This window comes from Trachypithecus francoisi, unplaced genomic scaffold (genome assembly GCF_009764315.1).
Source record: "Trachypithecus francoisi isolate TF-2019V2 unplaced genomic scaffold, Tfra_2.0 Lachesis_group5, whole genome shotgun sequence".
NCBI classification, from domain to species: Eukaryota; Metazoa; Chordata; class Mammalia; order Primates; family Cercopithecidae; genus Trachypithecus; species Trachypithecus francoisi.
The window spans coordinates 23,811,771-23,834,032 of NW_022681470.1; the positions used below are offsets into that span (position 1 = coordinate 23,811,771).

A 22,262-nucleotide genomic window follows, 5' to 3' on the forward strand; every position below is an offset into this window, starting at 1 on the left:
GGTAGGCCTTATAACTGACAGGAAATAAATAATAAAAAGAGAAATGCCCTCAGAGGCAGGGTTCCAAGCTAGTAAAAGAAAGGTGTTGCCCATATTTGCTGAAACACTTCAAGACACAATGTGATCTGTTTCTCTACTTCTCTCCTCTTCTACAACCTCCACCCCACAGTGCACTAGAGATATAGTCATGAAGAAAACAGGAAGTCTCTCCCCTCAGAGTTTATATCCTGATTGGGAAAGTAGCAAGTTCATAAGTGAAAGAAGATCATCTTGGGGACACGTGACCAACTCGTCTCAGTTTTCCTAGGACTGTCCTGGTTTTCAAACCAAAAGGAACCCCCACAGTCCCAAGCAAATTGGGATGATGGTCACCCTACTGAAAGACTGATCAGTGGTGTGGGACCATAATTCTCCAGGAGCAGCGGCTGTTGCTGGTTTCTTCCATAGATATTCTAGATATATGATAGAATAGGCACAAATGATAGTGCGCCATATACACTGTTCTGCAATGATTTATTCATTTTTCATTTAATGAAAGGTTTTAGAAAGCTTTTTGTATTGGTATGTATAAAACCACCATCATCTATTTAAAATGGCGATATTTCACTGTATATGAGTGACATGATTTATTTAACCAAACTACTTTTAAGATTTTTTCTTCATCTTTCACAATTATGAAAAGATTGCAACCAATATCTATTATGTGTACGATATTTCACGTGTTGTGATTATACATGTAAGATAAATTCTTAAAAGTAAAATTGCTGAAATGACTCACTGAAAAGTTATACATATTTGTAATTTTTATAGATATTGCCAAAGTAGCTACCATGAGAATTTTACAGCCTACATTCCTATTAGCAGCATATGAAGATGACTATCTGTCCCGACCCGCAGGACAGTCGAACGGGCCCTGGAAGGGGGAGTGGGAATGGAGGAGACAAGAAAACACGAGAAATGGAGACAAGACAAATAGCCTGATCAAGTCTCGTTTATTGAATGCAGGCTCATGCCTTATATATGCTGGCAGAGGAAGAGGTTGGGCCAGGGCGGTGACGGGGGGGCCAGGTCCTTTCAAATTACAATCGCGCATGCGCCGTGGGTTTGTACTTTTCCCGGGCGCGGGATCGCGCCTGCGCCCTAGGCTGCATATCTTCCTGGGCGGGAAAATGTTTGCGAGCGCGCGGGAAAGGTTGGCGCGCGCGGGAACAGTTTAGGCGCGCCCGGGAAAAACTTAGGCGCGCGCGGGAAAAACTTTGGGCGCGCGCGGGAACAGTTTTGGGCGCGCGCGGGAACAGTTTAGGCGCGCGCGGGAAGGGTTTATAATAAAGAAACCGGAAATGTGCCGTCTTGTCTCCACTTTGCGGAGATCAAGCAACAGAGGTCTGCTAATTCCAGGCCTCATGGCTCCGGACAACTATCTCCCCACACACTCATTAACACAGCTACCAAATATTTATGACACAGTTATCAAACTTTCTGCTCATCGCCAATCTAAGTGAACATGATATCCCATTGCGTCCGGAATTGGTGGATTCTTGGACTCGCTGACTTCAAGAATGAAGCCTCAGACCCTGGTGGTGAGTGTTACAGTTCTTAAAGAAGGTGTGTCCGGAGTTTGTTTCTTAAGGTGTTCAGATGTGCCCGGGGTTTCTTTCTTCTCATGGGTTCGTGGTCTTGCTGACTTAAGGAAGGAAGCTGCAGACCTTTGCAGTGAGTGTTACAGTTCTTAAAGGCAGCGCATCTGGAGTCGTCTGTTCCTTCCAGTGGGTTCGAGGCCTTGCTGGCTTCAGGAGTGAAGCTGTAGACTTTCACGGTTAGTGTTACAGCTCATAAAGGCAGCATAGACCCAAACAGTGAACAGCAGCAAGATTTATTGCCAAGAGTGAAAGAACAAACTTCCCACAGCTGAAAAGGACCCCAGCAGGTCTTCAGGGCTAGCTCGGGCAGCCTCCTTCTATTTCCTTATCTGACCCCAGGCACATCCTGCTGATTGGTCCGTTTTACAGACAGCTGATTGGTCTATTTTACAGAGAGCTGATTGGTCCATTTTACAGAGAGCTGATTGGCCCATTTTGACAGAGTGCTGATTGCTGCATTTACAATCCTCTAGCTAGACACAAAAGTTCTCCAAGTCCCCACTAGATTAGCTAGACACAGAGCACTGATTGGTGCATTTACAAACCTTGAGCTAGACAGAGAGTGCTGATTGGTGCATTTATAATCCTTTAGATGCAGAAGTTCTCCAAGTCCCCACTAGATTAGCTAGACACAGAGCACTGGTTGCTGTGTTTACAAACCTTGAGCTACACAGAGTGCTGATTGTTGCATATACAACCCTCCAGCAAGACATAAAAGTTCTCTAAGTCCCCACCTGACTCAGGAGCCCAGCTGGCTTCCCCTAGTGGATCCCACCTGGGGGCCAGGGGCGGAGCTTGCCCCCCAGTCTGGGCTGCGGGGGGCACTCCTCAGTCATTGGGTGGTTGATGGGATCAGACGCTGTAGAGCAGGGGATGGCGCCCATCAGGGAGGCTCAGGCCACGTGGGAGCCCGGGGACGGGGGAGGGCTCTGGTATGGTGGGCTGCAGGTCCCAAGCCCTACCACTTGGAGAGGTGACTGAGGCCCTGCAAGAATTCGAGCTCCGAGCTGGGGGGCTGGCAGTGCTGGGCGACTGGGCACACGCTCTGCAGCTGCTGGCCCGGGTGCTAAGCACCTCACTGCCCAGGGCCTGCGGCGCTGGCTGACCGCTCCCAGTGCGGCCCACTGAGCCGGTGCCCACTGGGAACTCGCACTGGCCCGTGAACGCCATGCACAGCCCGGGTTCCCGCTAGCGCCTCTCCACACCTCCCAGCAAGCAGAGGGAGCCGGCTCCCGCCTCGGCCAGCCCAGAGAGGGGCTCCCACAGTGCAGCGGCAGACTGAAGGGCTCCTCAAGCATGGCTACAGTGGACACCAAGGCCGAGGAGGCACCAAGACTGATCGAGGGCTATTAGCACGTTGTCACCTCTCACCATGTATATATAATTTACTTTTAAAAATTATTAGTGAAATTAGGCCAGGCGCGGTGGCTCATGCCTGTAATCCCAGCACTTTGGGAGGCTGAGGTGAGCAGATCACAAGGTCTGGAGATGAAGACCATCCTGGCTAACACGATGAAACCCCGCCTCTACTAAAAATACAAAAAATTAGCCGGGCATGGTGGTGGGAGCCTGTAATCCCAGCTACTTGGGAGACTGAGGCAGGAGAATGGTGAACCCGGGAGGCAGAGCTTGCAGTGAGCCAAGATGGTGCCACTACACTCCAGCCTGAGCAACAGAGCAAAACTCCATCTCAAAAAAAAAAAAATTATTAGTGAAATTGAAAATATTTTAATATAGTTGTGCATCATATAGAGAGAGAGAGAGAGAGAAAGAGAGAGAGAGAGAGAGAGAGAGAGAGACTAGGTAGCTCATTTGCCCATATTTCTTTTTTTAATAAATTTTTAAAAATATAGAGAGAGTCTTGCTACATTGACCAGGCTGGTCTGGAAATCCTGGGCTCAAGTAGTCCTGCCTCAGCCTCCCAAAGTGCTGGGATGACAGGTATGAGCCACCACGTCCAGCCGTTTGGCCACATTTCTATTGAGTTGTTGATCTTTAGCTTGTTGACTTCTAGCAGCTCTTTGTATATTAAGGAAAGGAACTTTTGGTGATAAGCATTGCAAATATTTCCCCTAGCATTTCTTTGTGTTATGAATTCATAATATCCTACATGAATTGTTGTTATCAATCCTTTTGACTGCTAGGTTTGGTTAACATACAAAATTTGTTGTTTTCTGTTTATTACATTTCACTCAGGCACCTTGTTAAATTATCTTATTATATGTCATAATTGTTCAGCCCCAACATTTTATAATAGCTTTGCCAAATTATTCTTCCTAACACACAGCCCTGATGCTATTACTTGTCTGCTTGGGTCCTATCACTGACTCTGCAGAACCTAACAAATTGGCTTTTAAGGTATTCTAGCATTTGTTCTCAAACACAGTCTACCTTCCAGAATTTGTAATTTATGCTCTGACCAAGTTAGACATCTTTTCATACCCAGAACTCATACTTCCTTACGCCCAAAACTTTGTCAATTCCACCCCCTCGGTAATTCCCTTCCCCTACTATATCTACTATTATAATCTCACTTGTCCTTTAGTAACCAGCTCATTTATCACCACTGCTTCTATGAAGTCTTTCCTGATTTCTTCAGTCAGAAGGGCTCTTTCTCACCTTTGAACTCACACAGCACTCTGGATCTCTTTTAGGACACTACATTCTGTCTTATGCTTGAGTTATTTTTGGTCTGTGTCTCATTCCTCCTAATAAACAGTGAGCTCATTCATTCAGCCATTTCAAATGATACTATATACCAGGCATCGTTCCACCTAACTAGGAAGAAAGACAACTTTTAAGCTACATGTCTTACCAACTTTGGTCAAGTACAGTGCCATATGTAGTAGGTAATCAATGAATATTTGTAAGTGGGTAAATGGATGGATAAATGGATGAAAAGATGACTATAGTATGTGTGGGATGAGAGGTGTGGGCTATTTGGCTTTGCTTTGATCATAGTGATGGTAGAGGGGGTAGTGGGGTAAGATACCTTATTTGACATTTATGAAGCTCATAGAATTCTTATGTCATCAGGGTTGCCAACCCATTATCACCTCAGGGTGTGAGTAGAGGGGAGGAAACATGGAGGGTGAAGGCAACTGTCCAGTTGACCATCCAGAGACATGTCTATTAAAAGAAATGTAGGTGGGACACGGTGGCTCACATCTGTAATCCCAGCACTTTGGGAGGCTGAGGTGGATGGATCGCTTCAGCCCAGGAGTTCAAGATCAGCCTGGGCAACATAGTGAGACCCCATCTCTACAAAAAATTTAAAAATTATCTGAATGTGGTGGCATGTGCCTGTACTCCCAGCTACTCATGAGGCTGAGATGGGAAGATTTCCTGACCCCAAGAGGTTGAGGCTACAGTGAGCTGTGATGGCACCACTGCACTCTCACCAGGGCAACAGAGTGTGACCCTGTCTAAAAAAAAAGCAAAAGAAATATAATTCTGATCGCAAACAATGACTACTCTTTAATTGTACCACAGTGCTCTCCCAATATCTATCTGTTGAGGACCCTTTCCATTCTATATATCTGGTCTTTTATTTAGGCCTCTGAGGTTGACATGTGGCTGTGGTAAGTTTTTTATTCTTCTATATCTTTGGATTTAGACTCTCTTCTGGAAGAACTTTGAATAGATGGTCCCAGGCAAGAGAGTTTGAAGAGAGAGCCCAGAGAAAAGCTGTTTTTTAGGTTCTCCATCTATCAAGCACAAATGGTCTTCCAATTCTGCTGCTAAATGTCAGTGTCTGGAGAATCAGCCAGGAGGGAAAGAGTTAAGTGAGGACTGCTTTGGGGCCTGGGTCTGGAGCCTGCATTCCTTCCTCCCAGAGATCTGCCAGCCTATGGGGCCAGAGGCTAAATTTAGAGGGTGGCTAAGGTTTCCTGTTAACAGCTGTCCTGCCCCTAGGAGAAGAAGCCCTGGAGAGAGGAGGTGGTTGGTTCCTGTCTCACTGGCCGGAACTTCAGCTTCGGTCATTTCATGTGGGCCCCTCCGCCCTTGGTGGGGAACACCCAGGCAGGCTAGAGGTGAGTGTCCTTCTCCCCTCGTCAGTCCTGGTGAGCCCAGGACTTATAATACAAGGAGTAGCAGCTCTGCCCTGAGTGTCAGGGCACAGCCATGATGGCTGGGACCAGCTGCTGGTATACTTCATGTTCCTTAACAGGCTCCAGGATGACGCCTGAGCCAAAGGCCCTGCCTCCTGTGGCCTTGGTTAGAGTCACCGAAGGCCAGCTGCATCTTCCCCAGCAGAGACAAAGGGGTGCGCATGGGCCTAGGTGAGGGGGGTGTGTGTATGCACACCCTATAATTTTAACTGAAAAATCTTGCTGGTCCAGGGAAGTCGTTGTTCTTCAACTTCTTGAGCTGAGTTCAGGTAACCTGCTAGCTCCTCTGCCTGCTCCCTTGCTGTGGAAGGAGCCACACTGGCACTTCATATTGTCACTTCAAGGTGGGCTCCTAATATGGTAGGGTGCACTTCTTGGTGTCCCGGTAACAGTGGCTGGGCCAGGTCTGACTGGTTTTTCCTTGTCGGTCCTTTGCCCACTGGGACCTTCCTATTCCTAGTTCCACTGAGGTGACATCACCAACACACCTAATCCCCCGACAAAACCTCTGGAACCTAATTCCCTAACTGCCTTTTTCTTGCCAAACTTTCAGAGGTTGGCAGATTGTCATGGCGACCAGCAAGGACCCAGAGGAGGAGCAGGTAGTCCCAAGTGAGGAGGACGAAGCCAACGTGCGGGCGGTGCAGGCCCACTACCTCCGGAGCCCCTCCCCTAGCCAGTAAGTGACCACTCGCCTCCCACCCTCACAGCCACAGCTGGGAAGGGCTAGGGACAGGTTGGGCCATTGGCTCCAGGGAGCCTGCAGCCATCACCTCAGTTCACTCATTTAACAAATATTATTGAGTGCTTGTATGTGTCCTACTTTCTGGAAGAGGTAAATATGCGAATAGACTGATTGCAATGTGGCAGGTGTGTGCTAGGTTTTAATATGTCCAGGATCTAGTATGTGGTGGACTAGACACTAGGGAAGGGAACAACTGGACTTGGAAGGTCATAGGAGGCTTGGCTGGAAGAGATGATGATGGACCCGAACCTCAAAGGATGAGTAGGAATTTGGCAGTGCTTGATTCACTAGGACTGGGGCTTGGTATGGGGATGACAGGCCATAGACTATAAGAAAAGGGATCAGGAGAGGAGAAGCCCATGGAAGCATTCCCTAGCACTAAAATAACTTTTTTTCCATAATCAAGCTGTGTCTTTTAAACTGGGAGATGTGCATGCCTGGGGCAAGTGGCAAGATGCCAAGGGGCATGAGGCATCTTCCTGGAGAGTCCTCTTTTTACCACAAGTCATTTGAAGCTTTCTTTTACATTAAAATCTCCGACGTTATGTTATCATGTAGAATGAAAAAAATCTGCATAACGTTTTAAGACAAACCAGAGACATTAAAGAAATATCATGCTTAATTGCCTGCTAAAACAATACTGTGTGTGCCTGTCCATTTTCTTTTGTCATAAATCGTAACAGGAGACCTGACTTTTAATTATATCTCTGTCACCAAATTGGCGTGAAGAATAACTTAAATGATTGAGCCTTTAGTTGGAAATAACTAACTAAAACATCTGAAATTAACTTCCCCTCTAAGAATTTATCATTCTGCTTGACTTCACTTCTCTTCGATTCTCTTGGGGTCTTGCTGGCTCCTCCCGCCTGTGGTTCAAAAGGCTTCCCCAGTAGAGTAAGATGGGAACAAGGGCAGGTGCTCAGCACTCATGGGCCAGCGCACTTCGCCCAAATGGAGCTTAGAGACTTCTCCTTTAAAATTCAGCATTATGTCGGGAGTCCAAGGCGGGAGGATCACGAGGTCAGGAGATTGAGCCCAAAGCCTGGCCAATATAGTGAAACCCCATCTCTACTAAAAATACAAAACTTAGCCAGGTGTGGTGGTAGGTGCCTGTAATCTCAGCTACTCGGGAGGCTGAGGCAGGTGTATCACTTGAACCCGGGAGGCAGAGGTTTCAGTGAGCCGAGATCGTGCCACTGCACTTCAGCCTGGGTGACAGAGGAGTGAGACTCCATCTCAAAAAAAAAAAAAAAGAAAAGAAAAAAAAAGAAAATTCAGCATTATGGTCTCACTTAGGAAAACTGTCAGGATTGAGAGATTTAACATATGTCCTCCTCTCTTATATACCCCCCAATAAGGCAGAGGTCGCTTTGTGTGTGGTTGGGATAGGTGACAGTTTCATGTATTGCTAAGGGTAATGTTAGCTATTATATCTAAAGGACATTTCTTTCTTGCTCAAATAAATTCCAAAACAAGTACCTGAGCAGTGATTCAAGAACTAAGACTCCTTCTATCTTGAGGGTTCACCACGTTAAACATGGCTTCTAAAGTCACAATGCTCATCAGTATCCACATAAAATGGAGATGAGCATGGAGAATTTCCCAGGAGGTTTTATGGTCCAGACCTGAAAATGGCCACTTCATTTTCACTCATATTCCATTGTCTAGAACTCAGCAAGGCCATGCTTTCTTGCAAGGAAGGATGGGAAATAAGGTCCCTGAGCCCAAGAAAATGAGGAAATGAGTGTGTTGATAGTAGCAGTCTTAGCCACAATGTACTCCTCTAGTCAATCAATCCGTGTTACCTTTTTTCCCCACCTATAGAACATGTTTACTGCCTCCCAAGTGAGACAACTCAAAATCTCACTCACCAACTGCTGCATACATAGTTCCAGGCTAGGTTCTCCAATGGGTGTGCATTCTCTCCCTCAGGCCTGAATGCAACACCTTATGGTCGGATCAGGATAACTGCCAAAAACAGCTACCATTTTATAAAAGGAGGAAGAGGAAATACTGCAGTCATATGAATAATGAATATGTTGACCCAGGATGTGAGGAAACCTCCTACATTTGACCTTGATTTGTCTCTCTGAGAGGAATACCCTTGTCTGTTGTTCTCTTTGACCTCTAGCTCTGCCTTCCTAGTTGTCTTGCTTGTCCATTATCCTCCATAACCACGTTGAAGATATGTCTTCCTTGAAGGCTGTATAGCTTTTGCAGACTGTGTCCTGTTTATGAAAATTTGGTGACTCAGGGGCTGTTTTAAGGCTTATGCTGCCCAAAAGCTTTTGGAAGTTCCTGATTTCTTTGAAAATACTACCCTTTCAAAAACTCAATAGGTTTATGATCTATGTAGATTAGACAACTCCATGTGTTACTAACCACACTCAAAATTATTTCCTAGATACAGTTTTCAATCCTGATTCATTCATTTGCCTTTTTGTCTCAGTTTAATGTTAGTTATCTTGGTAGGTTGTCTGAAACTGTAAATATGGGTGGAGAGTCCAGGATGCATGTTGTAATTTGTAGTGTAATTGTTAGAAAGTTTTGCAATAGAATGTATAGCTAACAAGCTAATGAAGGGAAGATAAAATAATAAAATATAATCATTCCAAAAGAAGAAAAGAAAGTAGAGAAAAAGAATACAGAAAAAGAACAACTTTTTCCATAAGAAACTACAGGTTAAAAAAAAAAGAAAGAAAAAGAATAATAAATAAGAAAATAGTAGGATGGTAGATTTAAGCTCAAATATATGAATAACTACATTAAATTTAAATAGACTAAATACTCCAACTAAAAGACAAAGATTGTCAGACTCAATTTTTTTAAAAAGGCTACATAGCGCTTACCAGAGACACACCTTAAAAATAAGGATATAGGCTTGTCATGGTAGCTCATGCCTATAATTCTAGCACTTTGGGAGGCTGAGGTAGGATGATTACTTGAGGCCAGGAGTTTGAGACCAGACTAGGCAACATAGTGAGACCCTGTCTCTGCAAACTTTTTCTTTTTTTTTTTGAGACAGAGTCTTGCTCTTTCGCGAGGCTGGAGTGCAGTGGTGCGATCTCGGCTCACTGCAACCTTTGCCTCCAGGGTTCCAGTGAGTCTCCTGCCTCAGCCTCCAAAGTAGCTGAGACTACAGGCACACACCACCCCACCCAGCTAATTTTTGTATTTTTAGTAGAGACGGGGTTTCACCACGTTGGTCAGGATAGTCTCAATCTCTTGACCTCATGATCCGTCTGCCTCAGCTCCCAAAGTGCTGGGATTACAGGTGTGAGCCACTGCGCCTGCCCAAGCATTTTTTTAAAAATTAGCCAGGCATGGTTGCCCGTGCCTGTAGCCTCAGCTACTCAGGAAGCTGAGGCAACAGGATTGCTTGAGCCCAGGAATTCAAGGCTGCAGTGAGTTATAACCATGCCACTGCATTCCAGCCTGGGTGACAAAGTGAGGCCCTGTCTCAAAAAATAAAATAAAACAAAATAAAATAAGGATATACAGAAGTTAACAAAGAATAAAAGAAATTATACTACACTCTTCCAGTTACTGCTGCTCATAACTTCAAATTTCAGTGACATAAAATACCATTTTATTATGTTCATAATCAGGAGCCTAGATGAGGCACAGTGGGGTTAGCCTGTCTTTGCTTGAGGATGTCCAAGGCCTCAGCTAGAAAGATTTGAAGACTGAAGATCACTTAAGGCTGAGGTGACTCACAGAGGCATCTTCACGTTTAGCAGTTTATGTTGAAATTTACCTGGGCTTTTGGCCAGAAAACCTAAGATGGTCCTTCCACGTGGGCTACTTTGGGCTTTCTCTAAGCATGGTAGCTAAATTCCAAGAGTTGCATCCAAGAGAATAAGATAGATGTGTATTAATTTTCATGAGCTAGCCTCAGGAGTTACATAACACCACTTCTGCTGTACTCTGCTGTCACAAATGTCCATGAAGTTTCAAGGGGAGGCACCATAGACTTCATCACTCCATCAGAGAAGTATGAAGGTGATATCGTAAAGTAAGCAAAAACAAGCCAGTGAAGCAGATTTTAAAGTAATTATTACTAGATACAAAGAGACCAAAAGAGACATTTCATAATGATCAAAGGTTCAATTCACCAAAAAGATTAAATAATTTTCAATTTCTATGTTTAATAACACAGCCTCAAAATATATAAGGCGAAAAACTGACAGAACTGAATGAAAAATTAAAAGCCACAATCTCCCTCAACTCTATGTATATTTTTAAAAACTATCTCAGCAACTTATAAAATTTTAAAAAATCAAAAGAACAATTTTTAATAAGAATATCAAAAAATTATCAGGAGTAGTTGGATCAAGCAATAAACAAAATTAACCTAATTAGCATTTATAGAACATGCACCCAACAACTACAGGATATATATTCTTGTCATGTACACATGGAGCATTTACCAAAATAGATCATATACTGGGCCATACATATATCAACAAATGTTTAGTGATTGAAATGATGTAGAACATGTTATCTGAACATAGAAGAATAAAGATAGAGATCAGTTAAAAAATTAAAAAATAGAGATTCAAATTAAAAGTGCAATTCAATACTACTACATACTCACCAGAGTATCTCAAACTAAAGACCAACAATAGCAAATATGAAGATGTGAAGCAATCAAAACTCCCATTCATTGCTGGTGAGAGTGTAAATTAGTACAACCTTTTGGAACTATTTTGCAGTATCTACTAAAGCTAAACATATGGTTGTCCTCTGATCCAGCAGGCTCACTCTTCATAAATACTTAACAAAAACAACTACATATGTGCACCAGAAGATAAATACTATAATGTTTAGCAACTAATAGTCATTAAGAATATAAGATGTACAAACAACATGTTGAACTGTCCAATTAGCAGTAGGCTAGATAAATAAAGTCTGGCATATATATTTATTTTAAAAACTGCCTGTCTTGGCCTGTTTTCCATTGCTATAACAGAATACCTGAGACTGAGTAATGTACACAGAATAGAGGTTTATTTGGCTCATAGCTCTGGAGGCTGGAAAATCCAACATCAAGTGGCCACATTTGGCAAGGGCCTCATGCTGGCTCATAACATGGCAGATGGCATCACATGGCATGAGTGCATGTGAGAGAGGAGAGCAGGCATGTGCAAAAGAGACCAAATGCAAGAGGCAGCCTCACTTTATAACAACCCCCTCTCCTGGTAACTAACCCAGTCACCCAAGAGCAAGAACTCACTCCCGTGAGAAAAACATTCATCTCTCCTAACAACTTAATCACCTCTTGAAACACTGCCTTCCAATGCCACCCCATTGGAGACCAAGCCTCAGCATGAGTTTTGGTGAAGACAAACCATAGCATTGCCCTAGGGAATATGTATTTTATTAACTGCCTATCACTTTGGAGTGATTGAGCTTCTCAGATTGTTGACTGAGGAAGGCAAATAATAAATATGACACAAAGCGGGAAGGGGTGAAGGGAGTCACCGAAAGGGGAAATAGGAGGCAGGGAAGACTAATTCTGCTGGTTTCCCAATTTTACACCACCTTAGCCTACCACAAGACAAAAGCATTGAAGCAAAGGCATTCAGTTCTTAGCCCTTCCAGCAGCCAGTCTCCCTTACTGGGCAAAAACAGGCTCAACCTGAAAGACCCACTGTCCTGTGCAATGGACTGAACTTCCTTAAAACATGGCCCTGCATCCAGAGCAAATGTCATCTGGATTTGCAGTGACTGCTGCTGAATCCTATTGGTTTTAATGCCCTTCTAGGTTTGTGTCTACTACTCAGCAATTGATTTCTAGAAACTTACCCCAAATCATCTAGCCCTTTTCAGAAATTTTCAAGGAAGGCAAACATGTGGTGACATGGTGACATTTCATGGGCTATCTCTTCCCACAATGTCCTCATAAAATCTGAACTCTAAACTATTACAGTTGCACAGGCTTTGGAGCTATCATCCAATCAATCCCACTTTACTACACAGAACCACACCTAAACCAGTTCAGATGAATGAATCTACAGTGTTTTTTAAAAATGAAAACAGAACCTCAGACTTGGAGAAAATATTTGTAAATTACGTATCTGATAAAGAACTTCTATCTAGAATGTATTTTTTAAAACTTCCACAACCTACTAATAAGGAAACAAACAACTCAATTAAAAAGCAGACAAATGATTTGAATACATAGTCACCAAAAAAGATACGTGGATAGCAAATAAGCTCATGAAAAAAATACTCAAAATCCTTAATCATTAGGGACACACAAATTAAAACCACAATGAGTTACCATTACATACCTATTAAAATATCTGAAATTAAAAAGATTGACCATACCAAATGTTGGTGGAAAATGTGGAGTACTTGGGACAATCTTATACTGCTGGTGGGAATGTAAAATAGTCCAGCCATTTTACAGTTTTTCAGTTTCTTATAAAATTAAACATACATTTACCTAAACATGCACACCTATATCTACATGATCCTGTCATTCTACTCCTAGGTATATACTCAAGAAAAATGAAAGTCTATGTCTCCCAGGCGCAGTGGCTCATGTCTGTAATCCCAGCACTTTAGGAGGCTGAGGCAAGTGGATCCCCTGAGGTCAGGAGTTTGAGGCCAGCCTGGCCAACAGAGTGAAACCCCATCTTAACTAAAAATACAATAATTAGCTGGGTGTGGTGGGTGGGCACCTGTAAGCCCAGCAACTTGGCCTGAGGCAAAAGAATCGCTTGAGCCAGAGAGGTGGAGGTTACAGTGAACCAAGATTGCACCACTGCACTTCAGCCTAGGCAACAGAGTAAGAGTCTGTCTCAAAACAAAAGAAAACCCTATGCCTATGCAAAGACTTGTACATGAATGTTCATAGCAGGTTTATTTGTAATAGCCAAAAAACTAAAAACACCCTAGATGTCCATTGACAAGTGAATGGATAAACACATTGTGTTACATTTATGCGTAGAAATACTATACAGCAATGAAAAGAAATGAGCTATTGATTCATACAACAACATGGATGAATCTCAAAGTAATTGCACTGCTTGAAAGTCAGACAAAAAAGGGTACACACTATATTATTCCATTTATATAAAACTCTAGAAAATGCAAATACATCTCTATAGTGGCAGAAAGCAGTTTAATGGTTGCCTGGGGGGGCATAGGGCAGGGAGGGGGTGAGAGGGAGAGCTTAAAAAGGGGCACAAGGGATGATGTGATTTTGAGTGTAGTGATCGCTTCACAGATGTATACATATGTCAAATCTTACCAGTTTATATATTTTAAATTTGTGCATTTTGTATATCAATAATAAAGCTGTTTTTTAAAAAGTATATATATATAATTAATAAAACCCTCTTTTAGGAGGCAGTATGGTACTGTGGAAAGAAATTAAGTGGTGTAGTGGAGACCAAAATTGAGGTCAGATCTGCCCTCCTACTTATAAACCCTTGAAAGCTTGCTTAAATTACGTAATCAAAAAAATCTGGGCCGGGCGCGGTGGCTCAAGCCTGTAATCCCAGCACTTTGGGAGGCCGAGACGGGTGGATCACGAGGTCAGGAGATCGAGACCATCCTGGCTAACACGGTGAAACCCCGTCTCTACAAAAAATACAAAAAACTAGCCGGGCGAGGTGGCGGGCGCCTGTAGTCCCAGCTACTCCGGAGGCTGAGGCGGGAGAATGGCGGGAACCCGGGAGGCGGAGCTTGCAGTGAGCTGAGATCCGGCCACTGCACTCCAGCCTGGGTGACAGAGCAAGACTCCGTCTCAAAAAAAAAAAAAAAAAAAAAAAAAAAAAAAAATCCGAATACCAGTTTTACTCAGTAGTAGAGAATAAATAATACAACATATATAAAGGTATACTAGATATTTGATAAATGGTGGTTCTCTTCCTTTTTCCTTCCAGAGAAAGATATCTGACAACAAAATTTTTTCAGTAACTCATCATGTCAAGAAATTTTTATTTAGCCAGAGTCCCACACACACTGGTTAAGACATCATGCTTCTCTAATTCTGCTATGAGCAAATCCTGTATTCTAAGAAGCAGAGTATCACTTACTGATATTTGTCCCTGTCCTGAATAGTCCTCCTTGTACTTGATAAGTGCCTGAAATTCCATCCTTCTGGTTTTATGACTTCAGGTAAAGGTTTGAGTCTTTAAGTTAAATTTCAAGTCTTTAAGTTAAATTATGCACCAAGTCAGCAAATACCTCACCAACGGACTCTTAGTTCTTGTACTAGTTTCCTAGGGCTGCCACAGCAAATTACTGCAAACTGGGCAGCTTAGAAACAAGAGAAATTTATTTTCTCACATTTTGGAAGCCAGAAGTCTGAAATCAAGGTGGTGACAGAGCCACACAGCCTCCGAAGACTCTAAGGAAGATTCCTTCCTTGTCTCTTGCTCGTTTCTGTTGGCTACGGGCGTTTCTTGCATTGTGGCAGCATAATTCCAGTCTTCAAAAGGCCTTCTGCTCTGTATTCTCTTCTCTTCTAAGGACACTTGCCACTGGCTTTAGAGTCAATCCTAATTTAAGGTTATCTCATCTCAAAAGCTTTACCTTAATTATGCCTGCAATGATCCTTTTTTCAAAAAAGATTACATTCCCAGGTTTTGGAAGATATACCATTTTGGAGGACCAACGTTTAACTCACTACAGCCCTATATCCAGCCCCTAGCAAACATAATTCTACTCTTTCCTGTGGAACTAGAACAGAGTCTTGTAAAACTTCACCCAGTGCTCCAGTCACTAGCAACCAACCAAAATTAGCAGGGATGTAGCCTGCTTGCTGTCCTGGCAGGGAGTCTTAACATTTCAAGTCTCATCTGTAAACCTCATGCTAGGGTGAATTAAGAACCTGAGAAAGGGGTGTAGACAATGAATGGGGTATCAAATCTTCGTTTTTGCCTGAGTTAGGCACTAACTTCAAACAGCTTAAATTCAAACCTAGCCACTATGAGTCACTCTCTGGAAGAAAATGGGCGGTTAGAGATTCATCCATCTCATAGTTAGGCAAATTTCCCTAAGTGATTCATGAGTTGACACTAAAATTTAAAACCTCCTGTCTGTGGGGCAGCTTGGTGGGGACCTCTCCCTTACCTATAGTCTCTGCCAGACCTTCGCAGTCACCTAAATAAATACAGCCTAAGAAGTAAGTGTGCTTGTAATGCAAACCAACCTCTGCCCCGTCTCTTCCTTCTTAGCTATTATCATCAGTTTTCTCTTCCTTTCCAACTAAAGGAGTAAAGACATTTTTATCATTCTCTTGTTCTTGATTTGAAGAATGTTTTTCGACTCTACTTTATATCTTTTCAGGTCAAAATCCATTTCTTGCTTTGGCTTTTAGAGCTGAACTTTTCAAGACTTTGCAGTTTTTTAGAACTGTTTGGTAAGGCCTGATCAGGCTTCCTCTCACGGTGGCACTGGTTCCCTTGACCTTCAGTGAATTTCCTTAACTGTGCTCTCCTTTCCCTTCCTGTGGTGAGCAAGCATCTGTGATGTGTAGGGTAGGAGATAGGGGCATGAAGTGTAATTTCTCGGTGTTTTCATTGTGTTTTTTTGGGAAATGGCTCCTCCTGTCCATCCTTTCTCCTTTACATGTCTTTTTCAGTGAAAATTTCTCCACCTCGGCTCTTTCACTAAGCCTGTTGGAAGCGGCTTTCTAAAAATTGATTTTCTTTAGTTTACTGACTTCTTTTCTTCCTTAGAGCCTGAATTTTGCCTGTGCGTGGTCATTTTCTCTGAAGTCACTGAACACTTACAGAAACCTTGTCCTTTTTTGCAAAAGCCAAATCGAGAAAGACGCCTCCTCCTGGGCCTCTACCTCCATTCCACTTCCGAGGGACTCCTTGACAGGAAGTGATCAGCTATAGGGAAGTCTGGACTGAAGGACCCCAGTTCCACTGCATTCCATGTCTGGATATCAGGCAACTAGTTTAAAGCAATGGCTTTCAAATTTTGCTGACTGCAATCTGCAGTATGACAATACCATTTACAGCTCAACTCAGAGATACATACATGTATATATAAATTTTAAAAAGTTCACAAAACTACACTTATCCTTACAATGGGTGGTGCTATTCCCTTTCTTTCCCCTCCCTCCCTTTCTTCCTCTTTTCCTTCCTTCCTTCCCTCCCTTCCTTCCTTCTTTCCTTCCTTCCTTCCTTTTTCTGTTTCCTTTTTTCTTTCTGTCCCAGATGCTGAGCACAACCCATTGAATTGATTTTATGATACACAGATTGGTCAGTCTGCAATTTTGAAAAGTGCAGGTCTAAAGCAAGCTGCACCACTCTCCTGCTCTTGGTTAGGAAGTCCATCAAACTCCCCTTTATTGTTCCTCCTTCAATTCAGCCTCAAGGCTTTTTAGCAGCTGCTTCCTGATCCTATGATGAGGTATGTATTGATCCTAGATCCTTTCTTTCCCCGCCTGTCTTTCTTGAACAGCCAGCCCTCACTGCTTTCTAATCAGGGTGTGAGTGTCATCTCACTCCATCTCAGGTATGCCGGTTGGGACACAGACATAGTCATAAATCAAAACCTCTAGGGCTGCCATCTCACTGACCTTGCAAATATAAACAGGGCCAGTTGTTCAGGTCTCTCCCTCCTTCTTCTTTTCTATTTCTGCAGTCCTCCTTCTCTGTGGAAAACAAGCACCCGTTTTAGGTATTGTCCCCACACCTTTCTTTATTAGACTTAATAAATTGTGTCTGTGGCAAACAGTTTTATGACTATTAGGTTTACATCTCCCCTCACAGCGGCTGACTCATAAAAGCATTTGTAATCTACATCCTACATTCCACACTGGGTAATACGGAGCAGAGGTGAAAGTTGCTCACATTTTAGCATCAGCAGCCAAAGAGAGAAACATCGTGGGGCGGGGGAGGAAATCTGTTCTGAATCCCCTCTCTTTTCTCAATTACAAAGCTGCCAGCTTCTCAAGAGCGTACTGGGTAGGCTCTTCACGTATGATTTCTCAGGCTTGCCGACTCATTAGCCGAACTTCAATCTTTACCACCCATAAAAAGGAAAGATGTTTCACAGTGATTTCTCTTTTCAAAATTTCCCCTATCAAACCCACAGTCTCAGAGTGTAGGTATATTTAGGACGGATTCTTGATTCTCAGTATTTGTTATTTAAAACCAAATGCTCACAATTTAAAGTCAACGTTGTTTAGGGAAAACGGCAGGATGGAGGGCTCCCGGATGGATAATCCCAGGCCAGGATCCTGGCAATCCCACCTGCTGAGTTCCTTGCAAGGCCTTTCTGCACACCTGACAGGTGAGGGCACCTCCTATGTCTACTTTCAGTCTGTGTCAGTTGCTTGGAATACTGATTACAATGTGAGAAAGCCTCTTTGGGATGTAAAGGAACAAAGAAAACTGACCAAGTAGAAGAAATGTGGTGCTGTGCAAGTAAGAAGCCCTTGTAATCCCTACAGTAATACAATAATTCTCAGCATGGATCTGTTTGGTTTGGTTTTGCCCCAAACCTCATTTTACATAATACCGACCCTTAATAAATAAAATGATTAATGTTTTATTCATGAGTATAGTGTTAATTACTGAAAAATAATGAAACTCCGTTAATAAATATTGTTGAAATGGAAAATATGACTGCTCACATTTACGTCAAATCTGGGGCTTTGATTCTAGTTTTATGAAATGTTGATATATGAAAGCTAGCTGTCCCGAACCCCTGCAGCTCAGAATGTCCACCAGGTCTGGTATAGAGGCAGGGTTTGCTCTACCATATTGGCATGATTTTGTTGTTGCTTCCCATCCACAAAATATTTGGCTCAGTCACTGATATTTATTAGGTTGTGTATCACTGTTGAGGAGAAGAGTGCCTACGCATTTGCTTAAAACTTGCTTCTTGGCCCTTGGAATAGCACTGTTCCTGTGATCTACTGGGACTTAACAAATTATCCCAAAACTTAGTGACTAAAGACAATAATTTTATTTTGCTCCCCTTTTTGTGGGTCAGGAATTTGGACAGGACTTGACTGGGCAGTTTATCTGTTTCATATGGGCATCAGCTGGAGTGGCCTGATTCAACCATTCCTAGAGGTGAAATGAATTTAGAGAGCTGAGAAACATAAAAGTAGAAGCAGCAGCAGGAAGAGCCCTGTAAACACTCCCAGTCCCCAGGGAAGCCATTTTTGACTTTATCTTACAGGCATCCTTGGGGACGGCAGCCAGGGGTATTGGGGAAGGACCACAGGGAAAAGGAAACTTCCAGCTGAACTTTGTAATAATTTCAACCAAGTGTAAATTGTCCAAGGCAGAATGGGGATGGGGGAATGGCAAACAGGAAGTGCAAACAAGAGCACAGAAGCCACCACAGGGGAGTAGTGGCGGGGCCTAAAAGCTCTGCTTGCTTTTTCCTTAGGGAGGTCTGTAGCCTGGGGCAAAATCTCATCCCTGCTTACCGGCTGCCTAAATATAAACTCAGTGCTGTTGGTGGGGCATAGTGAAAATGAGACTGGCCTTGCTGGCTGTGTGGGAACTGGGTGAGGTGCCCACTGCCAGGTTTACCCCCACTTCCCTGGCAACCTGTATGATGCAGCAGAGGCAACCACAATCCCCCTGGGAACATAATTCCATTGGCCTAAGAACCACACCCCGACAGCAGCCACAGCAAGCCCCGTCTGAGGAGAGTCTGAGCTCAGACACACCTAAACCTACCCCCACTTTATGGTCTTTCTCCACATGCCCTGGTAGCCAAAGACAAAAGACATAATCTCTTGAAAGCTCTATGGCCTCACCCTTCACCTGAGAAACCTGAATATTTATCCAGGAGACCTTAGGACAAGTTTGTTTCCCCCCTGCAGCTGTTGCTTTCCTGAAGGTGCCACCTCCTGGCTGGAGGTCAACCAGCTCAAGCCATTACAACAACTCATAAAAGAACAATGCTGCTCCAAGAAAGGAGAAAACAACAGCTAATTCTACCACCTGTAACATCCTGGATAACCAGAGGTCCTGAGTCTGTCCACATGACAACTTTACTGCTACCATAACCAGCATTTGAGAAAACCAGTGCACTAAACAAAACTATAACCAAGGACGCTCACAGAGTCCATTTCACTCCTCTGCTACCTCCACCGGAGCAGGTACTGGTATCCATGACTGAGAGACCGGAAGGCGGATCACATCACAGGATTCTTTGTAGACACTCCCCAGTACAAGCCTGAAGCCCTGGTAGCTCCACTGGGTGGCTAGACCCAGAAGAGCAATAACAGTCACTGTAGTCCAGCTCTCAGGAAGCCCCATCTCTAGTGGAAGGAGGAGAGCACCACATCAAGAGAGCATCACATGAGACAAAAGAATCTGAATAGTAGCCCTTGAGCTCCAGGTCTTTCCGCTGACATAGTCTAGCCAAATGAGAAGGAACCAGAGAAACAATTCTGGCGATATGACAAAGCATAGTTCTTTAACACCCCCAAAAGATCACATTAGCTCACCAGCAATGAATCCAAAACCAAGAAGAAATCTCTGTATTGCCAGAAAAAGAATTCAGAGGGTCGATTATTCAACAACTCAAGGAGGCACCAGAGAAAGGTGAAAATCAACTTAAAGAAATTTTAAAAATAATACAAGATATGAACAAAACAAACTCCAGAAAAAATAGATAGCATCAATAAAAAAAAAATCACAACTTCTGGAAATGAAAGACACACCTAGGGAAATACAAAATACACTGGAATATTTCAACAACAGAATCAAACAAGTAGAAGAAAGACCTTAAGGGCGCAAAGACAAGGTGAGAGAATTAACAGTAGTGATGCCATTTTTCTACCTTGGTGATTGTGTTTTCTGCCTTGGTGACAGTGTTCCCAGAAGCAAAGTAAATGTCAACCTCACCCATACCTTTAACAGAGCATAACAACCCTGACCACAACAAAGTCTGACTGGCCCTTACCACATCCTTCCCCAGCCCCTTACAGTTCCAACCTGCCAGCACTTCCCCAACCCCTCTCCTGCAGAAACTTTATTATAAAAACCTCAGCTTTAAGCTGTCAGGGTCTCAACCAGACTCCTGACTGAGACCCCTTGCAGGCTTATTCCTGTGAATAAACCTGTTTGGCCATTGAGTTGCTTTCTCTCCACTGCTCTCTTCCTTTATGTTTTCCTAACACAAGGTTTTCAAATTAACCCAATCCAACAAAGACAAAGAAAAAAGAATTTTTGAAAGATGAACAAAGCCTCCAAGAAGTTTAGAGTTATGTTAAATGACCAAACCTGAGAATAATTGGCGTTCCTGAGGAAGAAGAGAAATCTAAAAGTTTGGAAAGCTTATTTGAGGGAATAATCAAGGAGAACTTCCCTGGCCTTTCTAGAGATCTAGACATTCAAATACAAGAAGCTCAAAGAACTCCCAGGAAATTCATTGCAAAAAGATTATCATCTAGGTATATAGTCATCTGGTTATCTAAAGTCAAGACAAAGGAAAGAATATTAAGAGCTGTGAGGCAAAAGCATCAAATAAATTATAAAGGAAAATCTATGAGAGTAACAGCAGATTTCTCAGCTGAAACACTACAATCTAGAACGGATAGGGTTCCTATCTTTAATGTCCTTAAATAAAATAATTATTAGACAAGAATTTTGTATCCAGCAAAACTAAGCTTCATAAATGAAGGAGAGATAGTATTTTTCAGACAAACAAATGCTGAGAGAATTTGCCACTACCAAGCCAGCACTACAAGAACTGTTATAAGGGGTTCTAAATCTTGAAACAAAACCTCAAAATACACCAAAATGAACTTATTTAAAGCATAAATCTCACAAGGCCTATAACACAATAACACAATAAAAAAAAGGTATTCGGGCAACAATCAGCATGATGAATAGAATAGTATCTCACATCTCAACAGGAACGTTGAATGTAACTGGCCTAAATGCTCCACTTAAAAGACACAGAATGGCAGAATGGATAAGAATTCACCAACCAAGTATCTTCTGTCTTCAGGAGACTTACGTAACACATAAGGACTCACATAAACTTAAGGCAAAGGAGTGGAAAAAGATATCCCATGCAACTGGACACCAAAAGCAAGCAGCAGTAGCTATTCTTTTTTTTTTTTTTTTTTTTTTTTTTTTTTGAGACGGAGTCTCGCTCTGCCGCCCAGGCTGGAGTGCAGTGGCCGGGTCTCAGCTCACTGCAAGCTCCGCCTCCTGGGTTTACGCCATTCTCCTGCCTCAGCCTCCCAAGCAGCTGGGACTACAGGCGCCCGCCATGTCGCCCAGCTAGTTTTTTGTATTTTTTAGTAGAGACGGGGTTTCACCATGTTAGCCAGGATGGTCTCGATCTCCTGACCTCGTGATCCGCCCGTCTCGGCCTCCCAAAGTGCTGGGATTACAGGCTTGAGCCACCACGCCCGGCAGCAGTAGCTATTCTTATATCAGACAAAACAGACCTTAAAACAACAACAGTTGAAAAAGACAAAGAGGGACATTATATAATGATAAAATAACTAGTCCAACAGAAAAATATCACAATCCTAAATATATATGCACCTGACACTGGCACTCCCAAGTTTATAAAGCAATTACTAATAGACCTAAGAAATGAGATAGACTGCAACACAATAATAGTGGGGGACTTCAGTACTCCACTGACAGCACTAGACAGATCATGAAGACAGAAAGTCAACAAAGAAACAATGGACTTAAACTATACCCTAGATCAAATGGACTTAGATATTTTCAGAACATTCTACCCACCAACTGCAGAATATACATTTTATTCATCAACACATGGAACATTCACAAAGAT

General features: G+C 43.0%; 1 protein-coding gene across 1 annotated transcript in view; it reads left to right on the top strand.

Moving 5' to 3' along the window:
- Positions 1 to 5,530: 5,530 nt before the first annotated feature.
- Positions 5,531 to 22,262, top strand: part of DUSP27 (dual specificity phosphatase 27, atypical) — a 37,646-nt gene continuing 20,914 nt past the window's right edge. The window contains exons 1-2 of the mRNA XM_033197021.1: positions 5,531 to 5,674; positions 6,306 to 6,431. Of these exons, the coding sequence (XP_033052912.1) occupies positions 6,322 to 6,431 (110 nt within the window). The 5' untranslated portion in view covers positions 5,531 to 5,674; positions 6,306 to 6,321. The remainder of the gene's footprint in view (positions 5,675 to 6,305; positions 6,432 to 22,262) is intronic.